The sequence below is a fragment of the Centrocercus urophasianus genome, unplaced genomic scaffold, assembly GCF_019232065.1.
Source record: "Centrocercus urophasianus isolate 14NV4802_14NV808 unplaced genomic scaffold, USGS_Curo_1.0 seq_41, whole genome shotgun sequence".
Taxonomy (NCBI): Eukaryota; Metazoa; Chordata; class Aves; order Galliformes; family Phasianidae; genus Centrocercus; species Centrocercus urophasianus.
The window spans coordinates 190302-212877 of NW_024884989.1; the positions used below are offsets into that span (position 1 = coordinate 190302).

The 22576-nt window shown below is 45.7% G+C and overlaps 1 protein-coding gene across 4 annotated transcripts in view; it reads right to left on the bottom strand.

Annotated features, from left to right (window-relative positions):
- Positions 1-13327, bottom strand: part of GAS7 (growth arrest specific 7) — a 129004-nt gene extending 115677 nt beyond the window's left edge. For all 4 annotated transcript variants that reach the window (XR_006171194.1, XM_042833195.1, XM_042833194.1 and 1 more), the window contains exon 1: positions 13145-13327. Coding sequence is in view for 3 of the 4 variants with exons in the window: in XM_042833195.1 (XP_042689129.1) it covers positions 13145-13327 (183 nt within the window). In the remaining variant the exon portion in view is untranslated. The remainder of the gene's footprint in view (positions 1-13144) is intronic.
- Positions 13328-22576: the final 9249 nt, after the last annotated feature.

Sequence of the window (22576 nt, forward strand, 5' to 3'; positions counted from 1 at the left end):
CAGCAATCCAGTTCTACCAAAGCACCAAAAAGCAGCACCAACACTCCTCTTCATCGTTAACTGCGAAAAGAATGAGACCCCTTGGTTTCTGAGATACTGAGCCTAATGCAAAGTCCACTGAGGTCAGCAGAGAGAAAGGAAAATGAGGAGGCAGAAGCAGCCTTCCCAAGAGGAGATATGTGCAGCTGAGGCTGTGGCACTGTTGGTTTGTGGTGCAGGCTGCCTAGCTCTCCATGCAAGCAGTCTGCAGGCAAACAACAGCCTGCAGGCCAGAGCTGACAAGATGTGGGCAGCTTCCCATGTGACACTCACGCAAATGATTTAATGAGATGATCTGCTTATCTAAAATGATCTACACATGGCTGCAAACTCTCTCAGCCCAGAAGATTTGTGTGGAGCAGCTCTTGGCCTGCAGAAGGAAGTGCGGTGAACACTATGCTGTTGAGTCATGGTCACACTGGAGCTGGCAGTCCCCATGCTTCCCAGATCATACTGGAGTGGTACTCATTTGGACATCCAGAAGGAGGGAGCAAGCACGTAAGACTGTGACAGAAAGAACACTGCTGGGCATCACTGAGTGGAGCACCATGATAAGTTCTCCAACCTACCAGAAAACAAAGTACCACAAGAGTTGAAGTTTTCAGTTAGTACACATTCCACAGACGTGCTCCTGATTCACAGTGAGGGTAGCAGCTGAGCCTTCAGGGCCTTTCCCCTTTCACAGGCTGCCTGCAGCCAGAGGATGGTCTTCAGATGTAAGTTCCATGTCTGTAAAGCTCCAACATGATCAGAAGATCTCCTGCTCTGCTCCAGCAGAGATTCCGTGGCAGATCCCGCCTCAAAGCTGACAAGATGCCAGAGCAGGAGGTCATAAATGAGAAATGGTGGAAGATGCTGTGTTGTCTCCTACCTCCTCCAAGGAAAAATCGGGTTTGCCATTCCCTGAGCAGGGTACTGTAACCATGTCTCTGGCCAGTGCTGAGGGAGGGCTTTGTCTCTCACCAATACTGACACAGCCTGCCCAGGGAGGTGATGGAGTCACCATCCCTGGAGGTCTTAAGAAACGTGCAGATGTGACAGTAAGTGACAAAGGTTAGTGGGCATGGTGGTGATGGGATGATGGTTAGACTTGGTGATCTTAATGGCCTTTTCCACCCTACCTAATTTTATAATTCTATCATCTTTTTTCAGCTTTGGTAAATCAAACTGGTCAAGTGTAGAGGGTGCAGGAGTGAAGAACTACAGCAATGCCTGGGGCAATGCAGCTGAGATGGCAATCAAAACCATTTTCCAAAACAGACTCATAGATCATTTAAGCATGCTTTTGTCATGGAAATACCTGAAGTTCCATTCTTCATCCCATAACACACCAAGGTTCAATTCCAGTCTTCCTTTGGTGCCAGCTATCACTGTGATAATCAGCAGTTCATAGCACAATGAGATAAGTCATAGGCTCTCCTCTAAATCTTGCTATTGAGAGTGATTACTTGGCCTTGGGTAATGAATTAGTCCCATTATACAGCAGCTGGCACAAGAGAAGCAAATCTGCTGCTAAGGCAGCTCGTTACAAGGGCAGTGCTGGAACTACTCAGCCATGTACTACACATGCACCCCTTAGCAGGATTTTAAAACAGAATTCTGCAAACAGTACAAAGATTTCTCCAGGACTGCAAAATACACTGCATTCATCAATCCAGTTTCTGGCTGTTGCTTTCTGAATTAAGCATTTGCCCACCCCTTGGAAGTATAATTCCTCTTCTGTGCAATTTTAAAATGGCACTTTGCCATATCAATAATCAAATTCACTCTTTAATCTTTTATTCTCTGCCACCCCCTGCAATCTTTGTCCCCCCAAATTTCCGTTTCTGTTCCCAGAAACTTGCCAGCTCATGATGCTGCCTTTCTACAGCCCAGCCTCACCTCTGCAGCAGCTGCAGAAAGCTCACTTCACAACTGGTTTTGCTGAGCAGCAGCTTGTCACTGCAGATCTGGCTTTGTGGCTTTGTGGTATGTGGTTCAAGGAGGAGCATGTGGGCACACAGCAACTGCAGTTTTATTTTGGAAACCTTAATGAGTGCTAAATAGGTGAATTAGAAAGGGTCATGAAGAGGAAGCAGATGCAACCAGCCAATTTAAAGGAACTTTCTGAGAGTATCAGGGGAAAAAAGCAGAATGAAAGAACACTGGATAGCAATGTAACAGCCATGATGGCATAAGCATCTGTGTTAGGTACAGTTCAGAGAGATGGTACCTTCTGTCAGACCAAGTAACACAATTTGGTTTGTCAAAACAAACCCTTTTATTCTGTGAAGACTTTAAGAAGAAAAGAAGCAGTCAAGGAGCATTAAAACTTCTGTGCAAAGTCTAAAAATAATGAGTCAGAGATCAAGAAGCAGAAACAAAAGAGAAAGTCTCCATCAACTCAAAAGGCCAGCAATACAACCACAAAGGCCTGGAGATGCAGATCATTTCTCAAGGAATTCAACAAAAGAGTGAGAAGTGTGTTGAAAATATTTGCAAGTGTTACATGAAGCAAGTCTAGTCAAAAGCCTGAAGCACTTACGTATACAAGACACAATAAACATGTAACATTTTAGCATACAAATTACACTAATGAGAAGAGCAAAGTATTAAAGATAGGAGTAATAACTGTAATCCCACACATATTCTCCATGTCCCAGACAGTGTCCACCAGCTCAAAGATCCTTGCTTCTCCCATTTCTCTACAACAAAGGCTGGTCCACTGGCAGCCCACTGAGCTCTCGGGTGAGGGTGGAAACTCATTTTAACTTCTTTCTTGCTGTTCATACAATTACTGCTTCTTCCTTAACAGTTTTGGTCCTGCTTGACCAGCTCTCTGTATCAGCCCCAGTAGGTAACAGGCAGTGAGTGATGCTGAAATGCCAGAAAGCAAACTGCAGGCTCAATTAGAGACCTGAGTTAACTCTGAGCTAAGAGATATCACTCTGAGAGGCAAGAACTATTTACGAGAGTCTCAGATAAGATATGGGAAGATAATATGAGCACTTTGGGATTCTTCATTAAACTGTGATGCGCCTCTGTTCCCCCCTCACCCTCATAGAATCATAGAATGGCTTGGGTCGAAGGGGCCCAAGGATCATCAACTTCCAACCCCCTGACACAGGCAGGGCCACCAATCTCCAGATCTGGTACTAGACCAGGCTGCCCAGAACCTCATCCAACATGGTCTTTAACTCCTTCAGGGATGGAGAATCCATAGCCTCTCTGGGCAGCCTGTTCCAGCACCTCACCACTCTCTCAGAGAAAAACTTCCCCGACATCTAACCAAAATCTTCAGTTTAAAACCATCCCCCCTTCTCCTATCACTGTTTACCCAAGTAAAAAGTTGATTTCCCTCCTGTTTACAAACTCCCTTGAAATACTGGAGGCCACAATGAGGTTTTCCAGTAGCATTCTCTTTTCCAGGCTGAACAAGCCCAGCTCCTTCAGCCTGTCCTCACAGGAGAGGTGCTCCAGCCCTCAGCGTTTTTGTGGCCCTCTCAAGCTGTTCTCCATTCCTGGACTAGCTGAGTGCGTAAGGATACTTCAAAGACTAAGACACAGTGCTAATGGGATAACTTGACAATTCCAGGTTATATAAACAGCCCAGAGACAGCTTTTGCTTTTTTTCCTACGTAACATGCCTTGCAGCATCACCCATCTTCTGGCAGCGCTGTCAGCAATGCTGTTCAGCTCTGGATTTGATGTTAGAATAGCAAAGGACAATACAACTGTGACAGGAAGCCACCCTACAGCTTCCACATCAGCTGTGTGTTTTCCTTGCTTCTGAGCACTCCATGAGACAGTCATGGAAAGCTCTCTCACACATCTTTCTTCCAGATCTTGGCCTGACCCATCCCAGGTCTTCTCAAACTTTTAGTTACCTTTCATTGAGCTCTCTCTTCCCCTGTGGAAAAAGAAATGACAGACACAGAACTGATCAATATGGGTGCAAACAGTGATACAAGACAAAACAGCTAATGTTGAAGTCACTTTTTTTCTGCTACAGCTTGGAGACCACAATAGCAAGGTAAGGAGGACTATCTCAAGGTGCCATAGAGCTGAGACAGCCCTAGTAAATTCGTACAGTAAACAAACCTGGAAGACCATGGTGCTTTTGCTGCCAGCATCACAGTGGGGATCTCTGTGGCTCAAGAAGAATCTGCATAGACTCTACTGTTACCAACTGCATGCACAGGATAAAGTGCCAGACCACTCCCCAACAACGCAAGGAAGTAGTTTTGACGTTCGGTTCTATGCCTGCGTAGGAGCCCAAAAATCAGTGACCAAAAGCCTCCGAAAGTCACCTGTCAGCCTGCCTAAATTCACTCCAAAGCAGCCCATAACCTGCAGCTGAAAACTGGAGGGACTGCTCACAAGCAATGAAAAAGACATATTTTAAAAGGTGCTGGCCTGTGTCACTGCTGAAGGTGTGGAGTGGTAGTTCCTGAGTAATCCATAGCATCCCCCTTTAAGAAGTTGCCAGCAAAAAGGCTAACCACAAATGTACTAGACTGATGTAAAAGCTATTTTAACAGCATCATGTGGAAAACATCAGTTTCCACAGAGAAGGTCCTCTGGCCAACAGCACACAGCAACAGCTCTGCAGCCCACATGCAGCCTGCCCTGCCCCTCAACCCAAGCCGGTATCATCAGCCAGAAGTGCACTGTGGCTGTGGTAGCAGGTGTGCCAGGGGCTCTTACTGGTTGTTGCTCTCCCATGCCCCACCACTGCAGAGGCCTGGCTTCTGTGCTGCACTGCACAGTGCAGATCTGCATGGCTGATGGCCTGATTCCTGCCACAAACCAGTCGTTTACAAGAGGTCCACTTAACAAGTAATGTTTTATGCAGTGGCATGACATAAACATTCCAGCTATGCAATATCATACCCACGTTTCAATGCAAACACTTGCTGAAGCACCCTGCTCTTGAAAAACCAGCTGAAGAAATGGTTGGCCTTGATTTTACACTGTTCTGCACTGAGTGGCTCATACCAATACAAGGGAGTGCAGTGTGTAATTAAATATGGCCAAGGACACTTCGAACTGACGTAACAGTTGACAGTGAGCAGAGCACACAATGGGGACCATCAAACCTATTATGGTCGTTTCAGGTTTCCCCAGTAGTTCTGCAAACCTGTTTGCAAATTCTGCCCAGCACAGAGCCTCACATAGTTGCTGAAGTGTGCACTGTAGGGAGCAGCCACTGCAACAAGCAAAGCTGCTGGGAAGTTTCCAGCAAATCAGCCTGCATGCACAGCGAGACGCATCCTGTGAGTGCTGGATTATGACAAAGCCACATAGAGCAAGCGCTCCCTGGAAGCATCTGAAACCAAAGACAGAGATATCAGTGCCTTATTTCAGTTATTCTAAAACACAAGTTGGCAGAGCTGCTTGTTTGCCAGGCCCATCAGGCTGGTTCCTCATCCCAATGGAACCCCAACCCCAAGGGTTAATACAAGGAACTTGAGAAATATCACTCTTGCTGGTCTGAGTTATAATGTGGCCACTGTGAAAACAACTGCAAGAGTCCCAAATATTTCCAAAGAAGGACACTCTCTTTCAATACTGCAGAACCATATATTTATTACCATTATTATGGGACTTCTCCAAAAGAGAGAATGCCCTATTTTTGAGGTTGTACTTAGCATCAGCAGCCAGTGAAAGAACCAAACAAGTTCTGGATACATACCTGGTCATTAAAGAATGAAGGTGCTTTAATGATAATAATGAAGCACGAGCAACCAGAGATTAAAAAAAAATACAAAACAAAACAAGAATTTAATGTTGTTATTAAAAGGACCAGTTAATTTTACCTGGTCATTTATTAACTCACAGGTAAAAGTGAAATGAGTACAGAAAATCTGCAAGAATCTTCTGGTCTTGCTTTCAAGTATTTACCAATTTGGACATTAAAATAAAGGTCGTTTTAGAAAATACTGAGTGTCCAGCAACTTCCCACTATTCCTTTAAAAGTATTCAGTATAATACGCCATGTAATATTTCAGGGGATCTGGTTTTCAGTGCAATACTCATGATGCTGAACATTAATCTTGCATCCACACCAGAAAAAGAGACAGACCATCTCTACAGAAAGCACTCTCAGTTTTTCCACAGGAGGTGTGTCCCATTGAAAGCACAGAATTAACAGGGAATTTGTCAGTGAACTAAGCAGTCTGTAAATGATCTGCATTTTTCATCTTCACTATATATCCACTCCCTACAATGCAGGTGAACAGTAACTTGCTTGATCTTCAATATCTACAAGACAAATCCCTGCGGTGAGATGGGTTTCAGACTCCCTTTGCAACCCATGGGTAGAAAGAGGTTCTTACAGGATAAGTCTCCTATGACCCACTTTCATCTTTTTGCAGAAGGTAAATAAAAACGTTTTTAAAAATTCTGTTTCATGCAATTTCTGCAAGGCAAGAGGTCTGATTGTTCTCACGTGCCACAGCCACAGCATCCGTGAGCCAGCTCCTGCAACATCTCACCTTGTCCAGAAGGAAAAAGAGCTCACCAAAATTCCTCATCTGCCAATAGAAACCCCCTTTACACACATTTTGGGGTAGTTGCAGTATTATTCAGTTTTGAAATTCTTCCTACAACTTCTACAGTTGAAGATAATTTTCACCATACACACGATTGACACTCTTACAAGCAAGGGACTGCAGCCTGCACATTCTCACAGGGCTTTAAAATCTCAAAATCTTGATCAAAAAGTGGCCTTCTTGCAGCAAAACATCATTTCTCCACTCTTTTAGCAGGAGAAAATAGGTTACTTAGTTCTGTTCTCACTCTCCAGAAACATAGGTGCGCCAATGACCAGAAGTTTCAAATGTGAAACGTTACAGATGTCACAGACATCAGAAACAACCCTTTGAAATTAAAGTGCCTGTGCAAGCCACAGTTGCTTGTATCCTGACTGCAGAAAGACACCGCTGAACTGCGGTGCCTTCAGGGGGAGCTGGATGCTCTACATCTGTCCATAGCAGTCTCAGTCACCCTCTCAAATTTTGAAGCGATATCAGACCATTCTAATCGTCACTGCTGTCTCACAAATGCCTCTAAGATCCCCTTTCAGACAAAGGTTGGCTGTTAAACCACACCAAGTAAAGCAGCCGAAACAGCTAGGAGCACTGAGTTCTGAAAACTCTTCCCTTGCCCCCGACACACTGCAGCCTCCAGCTACAGCACATTCCCTCCAACACAAGCCCCCACACTGGGGACAGCTCAGAAAGCAGCAGCAGCAGCAGCTCTGCTGGTACTTAGCCCATCACACATCTCCCTTGTTGCTCTCTGTGGCTTTTGACATCGAGCTCATTTCTGAGAGGAGATCCAGGAATGAAGATATCAGGTAACCACATCCAGGATCAAGAAGGACCTGCTGAGAAAGCAAAGCAGCGACGCTGTGCACTGAGGTATAGACACTACAACAAAAAGCACAGGGCTCAGGTACCTCAAGCCAGCTGGGTACTTTGCACATGCAACCTCACTCTCATGTATATGGTTGCCAGCATCATCTCCCCACTCCAACAGCTGCCAGCATCTCCCACCGCACCATGCACCTCACGTAGTGCCCAGCACAGCTGGCAGCCCACGGCCACCCACGCAGCACTGACTGCGCATCTTCTGACAAAATGTTTTGGGGTCTTTGATCAAAACACACTCCAAAATCAAGCAGGAGGTACAGAAATAAAAATAAACTTTTTTTTTTTTTTTTTTCTGTATAGCTGGAGATTTCAGCAAAATTCTGTTTTGCAGAAATTTTTGAAAGTTGAGTTATGTCATGCAGCGGAATACTCCTTGTTAATCAGCTCGCAGATTCCAGTTCCTCCTTAAGCACAGTGTCACCCCAGATCACACCAGCTTACAATAAGATACAGTTTGGTACAAAAATCCTCTACAGTTCTTCTGCCATTATCAAATAAATCAGAGGTATTACTGTTTCCATTAATCTCTTTCACTCCTGTTCCCGTCACTACCTTGGCATGAAGAAGGAAGCGGCTCCAGAGCCCAGCATACTCCCACCTCCTTGCTATGCCTCTGGCACTTCCCATGCCCATGTGTCACAGGTTGAGTTTCATGAAATGAATCTCCCCCTGCCTTGGATCTTACGTGGCAGTGGAAGTAACACATGACGCTGCCCGCACGTGCACCAGGCATCGGGACAGTGCACGACTCCTTCCCTCCAGAACATATCATGGTTCCAGCATGCCATGCTGTGCAGATAAGATCAGCTCTACTCCATCCTGCTTGCCCAGATTCCACAGCCACCTCCAGACAGGCTGGAAGCACACGCTGTGCTTCACACAAAGAATCACATCTGGGGGATGGCTGCAGCTATAAAAACTACTGACAATTATCAGCAAATTTGCATATGTTGCTACTGCTGCTGCTTATATAAGTGATTTCCAGCTAACCACAAATACAAAAAGCAGCACCCAAAATAGATTTTAAAACAAACCACTTGCAAATGTGACTGAATGACACATCTCTCTATCGTTGTGGAAGGCACATCTCAGAAAAGGCAGATGCAGCAGCCAGTATCTCCCCAAAGGACTCCACGCAAAACACGTCCTGGAGTATGTTCCATACCTCCCACCCACCCCCTACCCCATCTTGCCACCGTTCTGCAATGGGTATTGTTGTGGCAAACTGGAATACACCCAAAACTTCTCCAGGGATGCTCCTGGGTCTGGCGCTGCACAGAAACCTGTCTGCGCACATTATCATCCCAAGCATCTCTGCTGCAGGTGAGATGCAGAGCCTCTGGGTAAGTAATGAGTTGTTGCCTACAGCTGTTAAGAAATCCTCACTCACTGTATCACACACCTCATTCCACCTGCTCTGCATGTGTGCTCACTGTAACGAAGCATTGCTTATCACCCACAGATTCCTCTTTGCACCAGACTGGGAAGGACAAGCCTTAGACTGCAGCAGTCTGATTAGAGTCTTTGGTTCTGCTCAAGTGGCCAAAAAAATCTCAGACCAAAAAAGAAGTGCATGTGAAGGCGGAAGCCAGAAGTATGTGACCATCCCTAAACCAAGCATGAGCCACCGCAGCCTGCATGCAGCTCTGGGCAGCTGGTAATGCAGCCTTGGAAGGCCATAAACTTTTATCATCATCGTGTGATTTTTAGCAATATTTGTCATGAGTTGGTTGCACGTAGCTCAAGTACAGACTGTAGGTGACAGTGGAACTCTGTGCAGGTAAGGGCAAGGTGCAGGGCTGACCCACCTCTGGGGCCTGCCACAAACATGGTGTGACTGAGACCCACGTGTCGTACACTTTACATTATCATGAGAGCTGTGAATTTCACGAAGTTCAGGGGACTGAGTAATTACTAATCCCAGGAGTTCCTTAGAAGTGCGGATGCTCATTGTGGGATCATCATTTCCTCTCTGAAGAAAAGAGGTAAAATGCCAACAGGATTTTATCATTTGTGAAATGAAACCAAATCATCCATGGAATCCGAAGGAAAACTTGTGCCAGAACTTGAAGATGAAGAACAGCTCACAGGTTCAGCTTTCTGGTGGATCTGACTACTCATTTAAATGAGTCAAACGTGTCTTTGTGGCGGAAATCAACTTATCTGTGCTACATTTCTAACCATGACAATGTTCAAAATGAAAAATTATGGCAAGCTGAAGTTATGAAAAATCATTTCGTACATTTTCATACATTGGCTAATGACTCCACAGTCCTATGAACAGCAAAAAATATGAAGCCTAGCTTTCATATCGGATTTGGTCATGACTCTTATTGGACTTTATCTGTCTTCCCAGAGAAAGATATCTCTTACTTCACAATCACACCTTATTCATATCATCACTTCTGTACAATTGTAGAAAACCACAGAATCCTTAGAGCTGGAAGGGACTTTAGGTGTCATCTTGTCCAACACTCCTGCAATGAACAGGGACACCTACAGCTAGATCAGGTGCTCAGAGCCTGGTCCAGCCTGACCTTGAATGTCTCCAAGGACTGGGAATCCACCACATCCTTGGGCAACCTGTGCCAGTGCCTCACCCCCTTGTTGTAAAAAACTTTCATGCATTTTGATATATAGGCTAAACACAGTCCTGTGAACAGCAAAAAAAGCACAGCCTTGTTTTCCATTTTGATAAAGAAATTTGAGAACAGGCTTTCATATTGCCAAAAAAATCAATTTTTTGGGTACATTTGCAATTCTATTTTCAGGGAACATAAATACACTACCTGCGAATTTTTGAATGGAATGTATAGAGTTGCTGTCAGATGTTCAATTTGAAGAAAAATTTGATCAAGCCCTCCCTTACCAGAGAAGGATATCCCTCACTTCACAGTCACAACTGCTTCATGTCATCGCTTTTTGTGAACAGCTGTTTTCAAGGATGAAGCATAGGAATTGTAAAATTTCATCCAAAATCTTTACTGAACTCCTCAAGAGCTCACTGAGAATTGCAGCCACTTCCATCAAACCAGACTGATGCATTCATTTCATGAAAACAAGCTCAAATTTCCCACTCGCTTTATGTTTTTTTCACTCTCTTTTTTTATGTTTTAATTTAAAAAAAAAAAAAAAGTTAAAAAATAAGTTTTGTTACTTACATACATTAAGTATAAATTTCTCTTGACTGACTGTGGTCCAGGCAACCCCATCATACAGCTAGAACCTCCTGAGTTCAGTCAGATTGGACCTTTGAAGATTATCAGATCCGAATGCCCGATCATTTCTGGAGTACCAGAAGTTAAAGCATATTACTGAGGGCATTGTCCATATGCCCCAGAACCCTAACAGGCAAGGGGAGTCAGCCACCTCACTAAGAACCTGTTCCAGTCTTTGACCACCCTCATAGTGAGCTTTTTGCTCATGTCCAGTCTGACCCTGCCCCGGTGCAGCTTTGTGCTATTCCCACACGTCCTGTCATCAGTGACCAGGGAGCAAAGTACCAGCACCTCCCTCTGCTGCCCCTCCTCAGGGGGCTGCCAGGAGCAGTGAAGTCACCTCTGAGCCTCTATCCCTCCAAACCAGACAACTCAAGTGTTCTCAACCTCTCCTTGTAGGACATGCCTTCCAAGTGCTTGCTTTTGCTCTGTGACACCTGTGTCATCTCCTGACCTCACAGAGACTTCTTTATTTCCAAGCTCTCCTCCCCAGACACCACACTGCTTCTCCAGCTCTCACTACTTACATCGTTGCCATGACAGGGACCTCCCAGCCATCATCCTTCCTTTCAACCAACCACAGCAAGGAGCAGGAACCAGAGGTTGCCAAACCTCCTGACCTCCCTGTGCCATTCAAACCAGCCCTAGTGAGCCAAAAGGCACAAACACCTACTTTTCTTTGCAAGAGCCAAGTGCTATCAGCCAGTGTGAGCAAGAATACAAGCATGAGGATCACGACCTGCTCCCTCCTGCTGCAGCAGAGCACGTAGCCAGCTGTCCTTCAGAGCAAAGAGCTGTGGGCCGCAGTACCTGCTGGCATGAGCACTGCCTTTATTAAGGCAGCCATAGGAGATCGTATCCTCCATGAGAGTAAATTTTGCTCCCAACATAGTACTGAACCAGAAGCTGTGGCGATGGGGCACCCAAAGCCAGCATGAGTGCTGATCAGAGGATCGTGCTCATGAGCCCATCCTCTACGTGTTCTTACCTCCCTAGTACCAGCCCCAGTGTCTGTGCACAGGATAAAGAATGGAAGACATGGGGTTGCTGTGGTGCCTTCAGTCAGGTCAGCTACACCGAGCACAGTGTGACACACTCAGACCCCTGCAGAAAGGAAGGAGTTTCCAAGAGGGAGATGACATAAAACAAAGTCATCGTGTTGACTTTCCACTGAGCAAGGTTTGTCTCACTGCATGATCCACTCTGTCTCCAATAATTTCTAAATTCCTGATTAGATGTGTAAATGTTTGGCAATGTGCGAGACCACAAACATTCACATATCTCAGTCAATGATCTTGTAGGTGGCAAACCTGACAAACAAACGGACTCCCACACTCCTAAACTATAGCACAAAATTCTCAAGTGCTTCAGAGGCAGAGAGAAGTCCCCGGCCTCACTCCTGTAATGCTGAGTGGGGAAATTCTGCCTCCGCTTTCTTACAACAGCTAAGAATGAGCAACAGCAACTCCATGGAAACATCACAGATCTTTTTATTCATTTGGACTGGCAAAACGGAAGAGTGATTGCAGATCTACAGGCAAATGTCCTGCTCCCAGAGCTCTGCTCTGCAGGCACCTGGCGGTCCGCCTCTGCTCAATGCTGTGCACCCTGCCCTCCCCATGTCCCAGACGGGAAAGCCTGGGCACATGCAGCCCAGCAGGGAATGCATCCCAGCAGAAACCTGGCAGGCAGAGGTGACTGAGAAGCACTGCGCTGTTGACTGCTTTGCTGCAGCACCATGTTCATGGCCTGACTGACTGACAATGATAGGAGGGCTGATGGGCTCATGGCAGATTCTGGCAGTGCTAAGGGATGTTGCAGATTTCACTTTCACAAATGCGAAGACTGCGAAGGCAGACATGAATTTTACACTTGGACGGTGTCTTCCTTGCACGGAAAAGAACGTAACAAGCCAGTTGGGGAGCAAGCAGTACTGCAGGAATGGAACTGCTGCCCGAGCTCACAGCTGCAGGGCTGTGAGGACAACTGGAGGTACAGCACCTCCTGGCATCCTGACGGTGAGGTCACAGCTTTTGGGTCCCTAAGGTGCTCTGGGCAAGACCACATGCGCTGGTAGGGTGCCCTGCCAGCTGGAAGCTGCTGCAGCAGAAGGGACATATCTGGGTTACCTCTTCTAGAGCATCAACCCAGGAGATGCTTAGTGAAAGAAGGAGGAGAGGAGCGGAGGCATTCGCCCAGCCGACACGCATGGCCGCCAGGAGCTGCATCGTCTCCTCCGCCGACTGCTGCCTTTGAGCAACAGCGAAAAAACAAGCGTCCGGAGCAGCCCGCGTTCCGAAGCAGAGCTCAGCAGCACCGATCGCCCCGGGGCACGGGGCGTCCCGTGAGAGTGGGAGCGACTCCGGAGCCCCGCGGCACGGAATGCTGCGGAGCTCTCCGTGCCCCGGCCCGGCCCGGCCCGGCCGCCGCAGCCACCCGCGCGGCCCCGCCGCCACTCGGCCCCGCTCCTACCTCCAGGAGCTGCACGTAGCTGGCCGGGAACCAGCCGCGCAGCCCGTCCTCCTTCTGCCCTTCCCACCAGCCGCCGTCCGGCACCTGCAGCACCGTGATGAGCTCCCCCGCGGCGAAGCGGAGCCCTTGGCGGTGCCGCTCCCCGGAGAAGGGATACAGCGTCTGGCAGCGCGATCCCGACATGCTGCCAACAGCGGCGCTACCCCCGCTCAGCGCCCGCCCGGGGCGCCGCCGCCCGCCCGCGGAGCGAGGGCTGCGGGAGGGCCGGACCCGCCCGCCCCGCCCCGCTCCGCCCGCTGCGGGGGCGCGGCGCACGCTGAGCGCGGAGGGAAAGGGGCGGGGCGGGCACGGAGCCCCACAGCGGCGGAGAGGAGGGGAGAGGGGGCGCGGGACAGCGGGTGTGCGGCCGTCAGGAGCAGCGCGCGTGTCCGCGGTGACGCCGAGTGCGCGCTTTTGAGAGAAGCCGTGACATGCCCGTGAGGCACCGCTTGCCTGGGAGGTGTGTGTGACACACGTGACGCCATCCGTGCGCTTGTGAGGTGCGTCTGTGTGGGACGGCGTTCTGCCCGACCGCAGGACACATCCGAGACTGTGTGATGTACAGGTGTGTGCGTGGCGTACAGCAGTGAGTGATGTACGGGTCAGCGTGAAGTACGGGTGAGTGCGACATATCTGTGTGAGCGACACGAGTGTGTGTCACACAGGTCAGCGTTACGGGTATCTCTCGCCCATCGTTGAATACAGGCACACCTCTGCTCAGTCAACATCGTAACTCTGTTCAGAGTCTTAATTCACAGGGATTGGGATCAATATAACAAACCACAAGCCCGTTCATCTTTCAACAGTGACACGCAGGTGTGGGTGACACATCCCACGTGTGTATCTGTGGCTCTCAGCACCCCGCTTATTCCTCATGCACTCAGTGTGTGCGAGTCACACATGTGAGACACCTCAGTGTGTGACACCTTCATTTGTGTCACACTCCTGTGACACCACTGTGAGTCTGACTTTGGCTGTGGGCGCCCATTCTGCACATGCAGCTGTGTGCTACATTCCCATACAGCCGTGTCCCACCGGCAGCTCAAGGTGCCGGTGCTGGTGGGGCTCTGCAATTGCAGGCTCGCGGGTCAGGTTCTGTTCCAGTGGAGAGGACACAGGTGTGCTTCATCTGGGGGTGTGCAAAATTTATGGCATATTTTCTATGGGCTCTGTCCTTTTTATCAATCCTATCTGGCTGTTGTATCCTGTATGGTCTTCCCTGTTCCTATGATTCAGATTCTTTCCTCTTCCATCCTTTTTCAAGGAGTAGCCTTGTATTTATTCTTTCAGTTGGTTCATGCTTTGCAATGCGTAGGAATGAGGAGCACATTCAGAACAGACTGCCTCCTGTGCCAATCACGGACCATCACATACATGTCTCCTTGTCTGGGGATACACAGGCTTTAATTCATGTGGCAATTTTTCCTTCTCTCTTTTCTTTGGAGTTTTAAGAAATGGTGGTACCTTATCTGTGAAGTGAGCAATCAGGAAGCATTTCAGAAGGTGACCTTCAACAGAGGCATCCTTCAATTAGCGGGGATAAGCAGCCATCAGAGCAGAGCTCTTATTCTTTCAGCTACTTTGGGACTACAATCCACAATTCTATTTTGGATTGTCTGAGTTTGTGGTAAATTGCTTAAAATCATCTTTGAAAAGCATTTTCTCTCATAATGATTGAACTATGATCCATTATTTGTTCTTAGCACACCAGCTGTACCTTGTCTGGCAAAAAGCAATTGACTTGGTATCATGGCATATATCCATGTACATCTATCAGCAGAATTCTCTAACAATGCCATTCTTTCTCTTTTCTTAGTTTCTGATACTTTTTCCTCTGCTATTTTTGTGCTTTTCCAGCTTGTTCTTCTTTCTCTTTTTCTAGGGGCATATGTTCCATCACTAAACTTTATCAGCAAAAAAGCCTTCAGTAGGTTTTTAGTCCTGGGTTTGTCCATTTCCTGAAACAGTTTGGTTTTTCAGGACTTCACATGTAGTAGCAGACAAGACCCAATGTAAACATTAAGATCATACTTACTTTTTTTTTCCTGAGTCTATCAATACAACTTCACTGTAAACAGAAGGGCTCTGTTCACTACAGAGGATGCCTATCAGTCAGTGGAAGTGTACCTCTCTGAACAGGTTCCACAAGCAATCATTTCAACTTGCAGATAATTACACAGCTATTTTCTCTTTAGATATGTCTGGTCCTTCATCTGAACGTGAAGAATGCCTTTACTTCTTGCAAAGAGAGCAGCTTTTATTGAAAGCTTAGATGTTTGCTTTTGCATTGTGTGTTGTCTTTATTGGGGATATTCTTGTCATCCTTGTAGGGAAAAGAAGTTATGGGCATGGAAAGTATTTTCATATAACACATCAGATCCAGAGTTAGTGATGGAAGATAAAGGAGCCATTTCCAAAGGTATGCAGCAGCAAAAGCAGTGATCAGCTTTTAGATTCAGTCTTGTTTTCTACCATCTGTTCCAGCTCTGTTAAAGCACCTTATCAGGATGCAGGTGCTCTCCAGCCGGTGCTGCGCAGGAGCGATCAATACTTCTGGCTGTGACATCCCTACAGATTTTATTTCCTGAGCCGTCACAACTGTTATACTCTGTCATCTGATCTGGGGCAGTTTCCCAATTAGTGGTGAAAAGACAGTTTTAGAATGAGTGTCACATGAACACATTCTGCATTAGGATAGGATGAATCTCACCTCAAGAGGGCCTTTTTCTCTGTCTGCCACCAAAAGCTGAAGTGTGAAGACCTCAAGTTTAGATTTCTAACTTTCTATCAAATTGAAATGCTCCTGGTGAATGGGAAAAAGCCAACTTCATATGATACTGCAAAAAGCCTCAATTATAGTCATCCAGAGATAAATTAATTCCTATTTGGCTTGATTTTGCAGATTGCATCTGGAGCTTAAAATGATGCCACAAAAACAAGATAGGCATATTCCCTCAAGAAGGACCTTACAGCATCATGGCACTAACTGAAAGAATACTTGCACCTGACAGCAGTAGAAATGGTCAATATTTTGTTTCTTTAAAAAAGCATCTGACGATCTCTCCAGCCTATGGAAAAGAGCTTAATTGCTCCTGCTGTCTTTGCTGAAAAGATCCTGCAGAGCTCAAAATAACAGAGCTGGAATGGAAGAGCTTTTCAGTCATGACAGGCTGGGATCACGTGAATAGCTGATTGGCTTTACCTGTTTGCAAGACTCAGCAGAAACAGATCTCCTGAGGCCAAGAATCAGCACAGAAAGAGTCTAAAAAGAAGCCGCACACAGCACTGGATATTTAAATGACTTTTGTAATCTAATTATTTAGCAGAAATTACTTCTGTTGTTGGAGAGGAAATGTTATGAGCCTGTATGGAAAAGATACATTTCTTAACATGTGTAAATGCTATAGCTTTTTATGAGAAAGGACCATTTTCAGTGCTTTGAACAGCCAAGACATAAGAACAGATACATGCGCTCAGAACAAAATGTAGTCTAGTCAGCAATGTTTCCGAAAGCAACTTAGAGAATACATGGGGTGGAGTGAAACAGCAGTATAATGTACAGCAGTGCTTCCCCTGGAAACTCTCCCATCATCCACCAAACTGCAGCGTAGGAACCTCCTAAGCCAGATATTCTGTAGCACCACACTTGAAAACTCGGCTGTCCAGGCATTCAAGCATTTCAGGGAAAGGAGTCAGACTCATGACTCATATTCATATGACCAAATACATGTTTCGAACACAGTTTTAAAAAAAAATATATACAGATTGGCTTTATCTTTGATTCTGCATTTAGCCCTATTTCAGATGGCTTTGTTGATCTTGGAACTCCTCCTGTACATAGTTAATTCCACAAATAGGATTGGAGTTCACAGCATCGCCTTACCATGGCTGCTGCAGAACGTAGTGATGTTCCAGGGCAGGTTTAGTCATCTGTGTCTTAACAGTGCCCAGAGCTGTACCTACTATTTTAGAGTCAGACATAAAACAGCTTCTGTCTGTAAAGGGACAGTGATACGCAACAACGAAGTTTGTGGTGATTCACCTAAGACTAAACTGGATTTGCCTGCCACAATAATTCACCTGGAGAGCTGACTGCTTCCATTCACCTCCTGTCTTGAAAACAAGTTGAGAACAACAAACTGTTCTGATCAGCTTCCTTACAGTCATCGTATTCCCTGTGGAGGGGCGGGACAGGACCCACCCTGTTACATGGCGGGGACGTATGTTGTCATATGAATGTGACTCACAACTGACTCTCCGACTTAGGTGTCAACAACACCCTGTTGTCACAAAACCTCTTGCTTGAAATGTTGATGCCATGCCTTTTCTCCAGCAGTTCAGCATTCTGCTCTCTAACTCAGGCTCTGGAATACCTAAGTCACAAAAATGTGCTCTCATCAGCTGGTTAGACTTCCAGGAGAGTGCTTCGACCAGTCTGACAAGAAGCATATGCTTTGGGTAAAGGCTAGGGCATTTCACAGCGGTGAGAACACTTACAGGGATCTGACTGTAGACCACTTCAACGACTGCTGAGCACTTATTTTCTTTAGAGCAGATACTATAACCTTCTCCTCTCTTCTTCCAGATGAACTCACAACCAGAATTTTAAGCAAATCTTCATTGAAAGTTTAACTATTTCATGCAAAAGAGAAAAGCCCTTGAAAAGAAGAAAGACATTACCTATGAATCATGTCATTTAAGGATCAGTAACAACAGTCGAGCTATGGCCATTTGGATGTCAGTTTATAGCATTTATATAAGACCATAAGGCAGATAGTTATGGGTTAGACCATGGGTCTGACTGATGTATTATCCTGTTTCTAGTAATAACAGAATAGGAAAAGGGACCCGTGCAGAAAGCTATTTCTGTTGAACATCCTCGCAGTTTCCTGAAAATTGTAGTTCATGTCTTCCCCGTTGAAAAATGGTATCTTCTATTTATAATAGTTCATTTTCATTATTCTAGGTAGTAATTGTCAGAGACCATGAGAACTTTTGGTATCCATATGATTCTGTAGACAGGTTTTCCAGTTTTGGAACCTGTCCCTAGCCTGTTTCATTTATAGCAGCATTGGCCCACTGTCACAGGCACAACCCACCCACACTGACCTTCATACTTGTACAGCTGCACTGATGTCCAAACCTGAAGCGCTGAACTGAAAGTTACCCACATGTGGAGATGTGTAGATGCACATCCATGATTCACCTACTTTAAGCATCTTAAGAAACCTCTCCAAGATCACATGAAGGAGCATTGGAAAAAGCAGGAAAACATCCCAAGAGATCTCTGATGAAAGCAGATATCAAATATCCTTCTCTCTGGTTTAGTATAATTCTTAGCGATGTGATCGGGACTTGCCAGATAATCTACAACAGCCTGGTGGGTCCCTGAGCATCTGAGCTTTTCTTTTGATCCCATGGAGAGCCAGGCTTCTAGCCAGCTAAAAAGAGCAATCCAGCCAGGCAGTCCTCCAGCCCAAATCCTCCTGGATGTGCAAGCCTGAACGTTGATATTTCACTGACACTAAACTTCCCTTTTCACCATGTATTGCTCATGACTTGAATCCCATCAGGGATTTCCCATGTCTTGAAAGAGCAGAGGTTTTGCCTGAACATGCTGAGCAGGACTGACTGTCTGCTTTCTGTGGATAAAGTTGTTGATCTCTAAATATATGTGTGCCTGTATGTGCAGGACATAGATGTCTTACAGTTTTCCTTTCAATGGTGACTCTGTTCTGCAACCATCTGTATATAAAGCTGCTATTCTCTCATGAACAATGACTCATACAGGAAAGTCTCTAAGAATTAGGCAAAAAACTGTTCATCCTGAGTAGGACATGAAAATTCAATCCCATAAACTCCTGAAAACTCAGCATTAGTTTTCCCTTGACGACTTTAATCTTTAAAATATGCTGTTGCTGACACACATTTATAAACAACAGATTGGCAGTAAACAGTGCACATCAGCACTGCAAGTCCACTCCTTGCCCTTCTTAATAAACCTTCTAACAAAGATCCAGTACTGCACTGCTTATTGTAACCAACATTTTCTTTGCTCTGTTTTCCAGTGCAGATCCACCTAGCAACTCTTTCATCTCACAAATCTTTCTTAACCCTCACACATTGCTCTCTCCAGCCCTTTCTCTTATATTTCCAGACTACTCTACATGTCTGCGAACTGCAGTGGGTGAGCAGGAAAAAGCTAGGGTGACTGTTCTTTGCAATCAACAAGCTATACTTAGACCTGGGGCTGCCCAAAAGATTGTGAAGATGGCCATTGGGACTATCTGAAGGAGTGATTCATACTGGTATCAAAGAATAAGGCCAAGTGCATGGCCTTGCACCCAAGTCAGGGTAATCCCAAACATGGATAAGGACTCATCAACAATTAGATAGAAAGCAGCCCTGCAGGGAAGGATTTGGTGGTATTGGTGGATGAAAAAGTCAACACGAGCCAGCAATGTGCTCTTGAAGCCCAGAAAGCCAATCATATCCTGTGCAGCATCAGAAGAAGAGTGGCCAGCAGGTCAAGGGAGGAGATTCTCCTCATCCACTCCACTCTTGTGAGATCCCACCTGCAATCCTGCTGTCAGCTGTGGAGTTTCTCAGTGTAGAAAGGACAAGAACCTGTTGGTGTGGGTCCAGTGGAGGCCACAAGAATGCTCAGAGGGATAGAGCACCTCTCCTACAGAGATAGTCTGAGTGAGCTGGGGTTGTTCAGCCTGGAGAAGAGAAGGCTTGGGGGAAACCTTATAGTGGCCTTCCAGCATTTAAAGGCAGCCTACAAGAAAGATGGAGAAGGGATCTATATAAGGGAGTGTTGTGATGGGAGAAGAGAAATGGCTTCAAACTAAATGCACTCAGGGATTATAACGACAGGACAAGAAACGACCTTAAACTAAAAGAGGGGAGATATGGAATACATATAATGAAGAAATAGTTCACAAAGAGTGTAATGAGGCACTGGCACAGACTGCACAGAGATTCTGTGGATGCCCCATTCCTGCAGATGTTCAAGGCCAGGCTAGATGGGGCTTTCGGCAACCTGGTCCAGAGGAAAGTGGTCTTTACCATCCCTTCCAACTCATAACATTCTATGATTCTAATAACCGTGGCCTTCATTTCCCATACCTAGCAAGTCTGGGGACTTTGGAAATAGGTGAAAGAAAGAAATACTAGGAAATTTTCTCAGAAAGTGTCTTGTGTGTGGAAGAGAAGAAAGCAGAGTTTCTGAAAATCAAATGAGCTTCTCTGGCAAGTGGGTAAATTTCTGCTTTGTGGCACACTGTCAAACTAGATACATAGACCACATCCAGGATACCTGCATGTAGTTGTAGTTAGATTATATTAAATATGTAGTTAGATTATATTTTTAATTACAAGTTTTAATCTTAGATTTTAAAAATTCTTCAAGATTGTAGGTGATAAGTAAGGGTCAGAGATGCTAACATGGAAAAGGAAAAATTCTCCTGTGCATGTGAGTGAACCTTGGTGGCCAGAGTTGGCCAGATGTTAAAATCAAGACATAACATCATCTTCACTGAATTGCAGAATGGTTCAGACTGGAAGGGACTTCTGGAGGTCATCTACTCCAAAAGCAGGGCTGCCTAGATCTGTTTGACCAGATGTCCAGGATGATGTCCAGATGGCTTTGGAGTATCTTCAAAGATTGACGTTACAAATCTATACTGTAAGAATACCAGAAGGAAAAAAGGGCAACTCTTTTACCCAGAGTCATCGCCTTGGACACTTACAGGCTGCAGGGGGTGATTTCATGGCTCACTCAGATGGTGTCTGAGAGCCCATCTCTGCTATTCTTTCTCAATCATGACCCTTCCTGCTACCTGCATTGTTTTGACTGTCCTGTATTTCCCTGTCTTTTCACTGAATCGATCAGTCTTCAAACAGCAGAAAGCTACTGCTGGGTTAGCAAGTTCAGTGAATCAGTGAAAAACATATTTTAGAAGAGATATGGGAGGTCTTCAACCCAGTTTCCTTCTCCAAGCAGAGCTAATTTCAAAACTCAGTGCCTTGCCCATGCAAATCCTTGAAATTCCTCGGGACAGAGATTCCATAATCTCTGAGCATCACTCAGAGATTCATCATGATCAAGAGAGCATCACTCTTATGGTAAATAATGTGTTCCTTTTGTCAAAAAACAACTTTGATTTACAACATGAGACCATTACCACTTGGCCTTTCATTGTGCACTTGCAGGAAAAGCTTGGATGTATGTAATTTGCATTCTCTTTTGCAGCAGTATTAGTTTTGAGTCAGATAGTCTCTAAGCCTCCTCTTGTCCAGGCCAAAGAAATTTAATTCCCTTTTCATCTCCTGATGAGGCATCTGTTCCAGCTGACTGATAATACTGAGTGCTTTCGCTGGATTCCTTCCAGTATGTCGACATCTCTCATAATGGGAGGACACAAAACTGAACACAGTGCTGCAGATGCAGCCTCATCAGTGTCAAGTGTGGGGGAATAATCATATCCCTCTGCCACCTGCATGCTTATTGAGTACTTATTACTTCAGTGCAATCCAGTGACTGGTTAGCTTTATCACTGCAGGAGTGCACTGCTAACACATAGCCAGCTGGTTTTCCATGAGGATCCCAAAGTCTTTTCTGCAGAGCTGCACTCTAGTCAGTCAATAGTCAGCCTGCACTGATGCAGGAGCTGTTCTATCCCAGGTAGAAAATATATAACAGGATTATTTCATAGAACTAGAGCAATCATATGAAGTCAGTTAGACCAAACTTATGAGGTGACAAGGCCTCCTTCTGCTTTGTCTGATAATACATGTAAGGAGCAATGGTGGCACATGGTAGTACTGTTTCACGCCCGGAAAATCCCCATTTTTTAGAGCTGCATAAGGTCTGATGTCTGTCACAGATGTAAGCAAATAGGCTGTAACTCTCACAATTTACTCTTTTTTATCACAGAAGTCCTTGCAGGCTTGAAAGAATCCTGGAGGCCATTGGAATGAACACCACTGCCATCAGTTCCCCCAGGACCTCAGAGGAGGAGCAGGCACCATGCCTAGGAGGAGTAAGTTTTGTGTGCTCACGTTATGTTTTTAATTCTCCTTCTGACTTCACATATAGGCGAAGTAGTAATAGTAGTAGTAGTTTACCTCTAGTATACCTTGGGATATGACAAAACTCCAGCTCCCTTACTAAGTTTTTCTGCTACTATTCTAAAATAAAGAGTCTCTCCTTACTTGCTAAGTATGTCTCACACTACCTGTGAACCATCACTACCTGTGGTTTAACTGAAAGAATCACAGAATCACAGAATGGCTAAGGTTGGAAGGGACCTCAAGGATCATGAATCTCCAACCCCCCTGCCACATGCAGGGCCACCAACCTCCACATTCAATACTAGACCAGGCTGC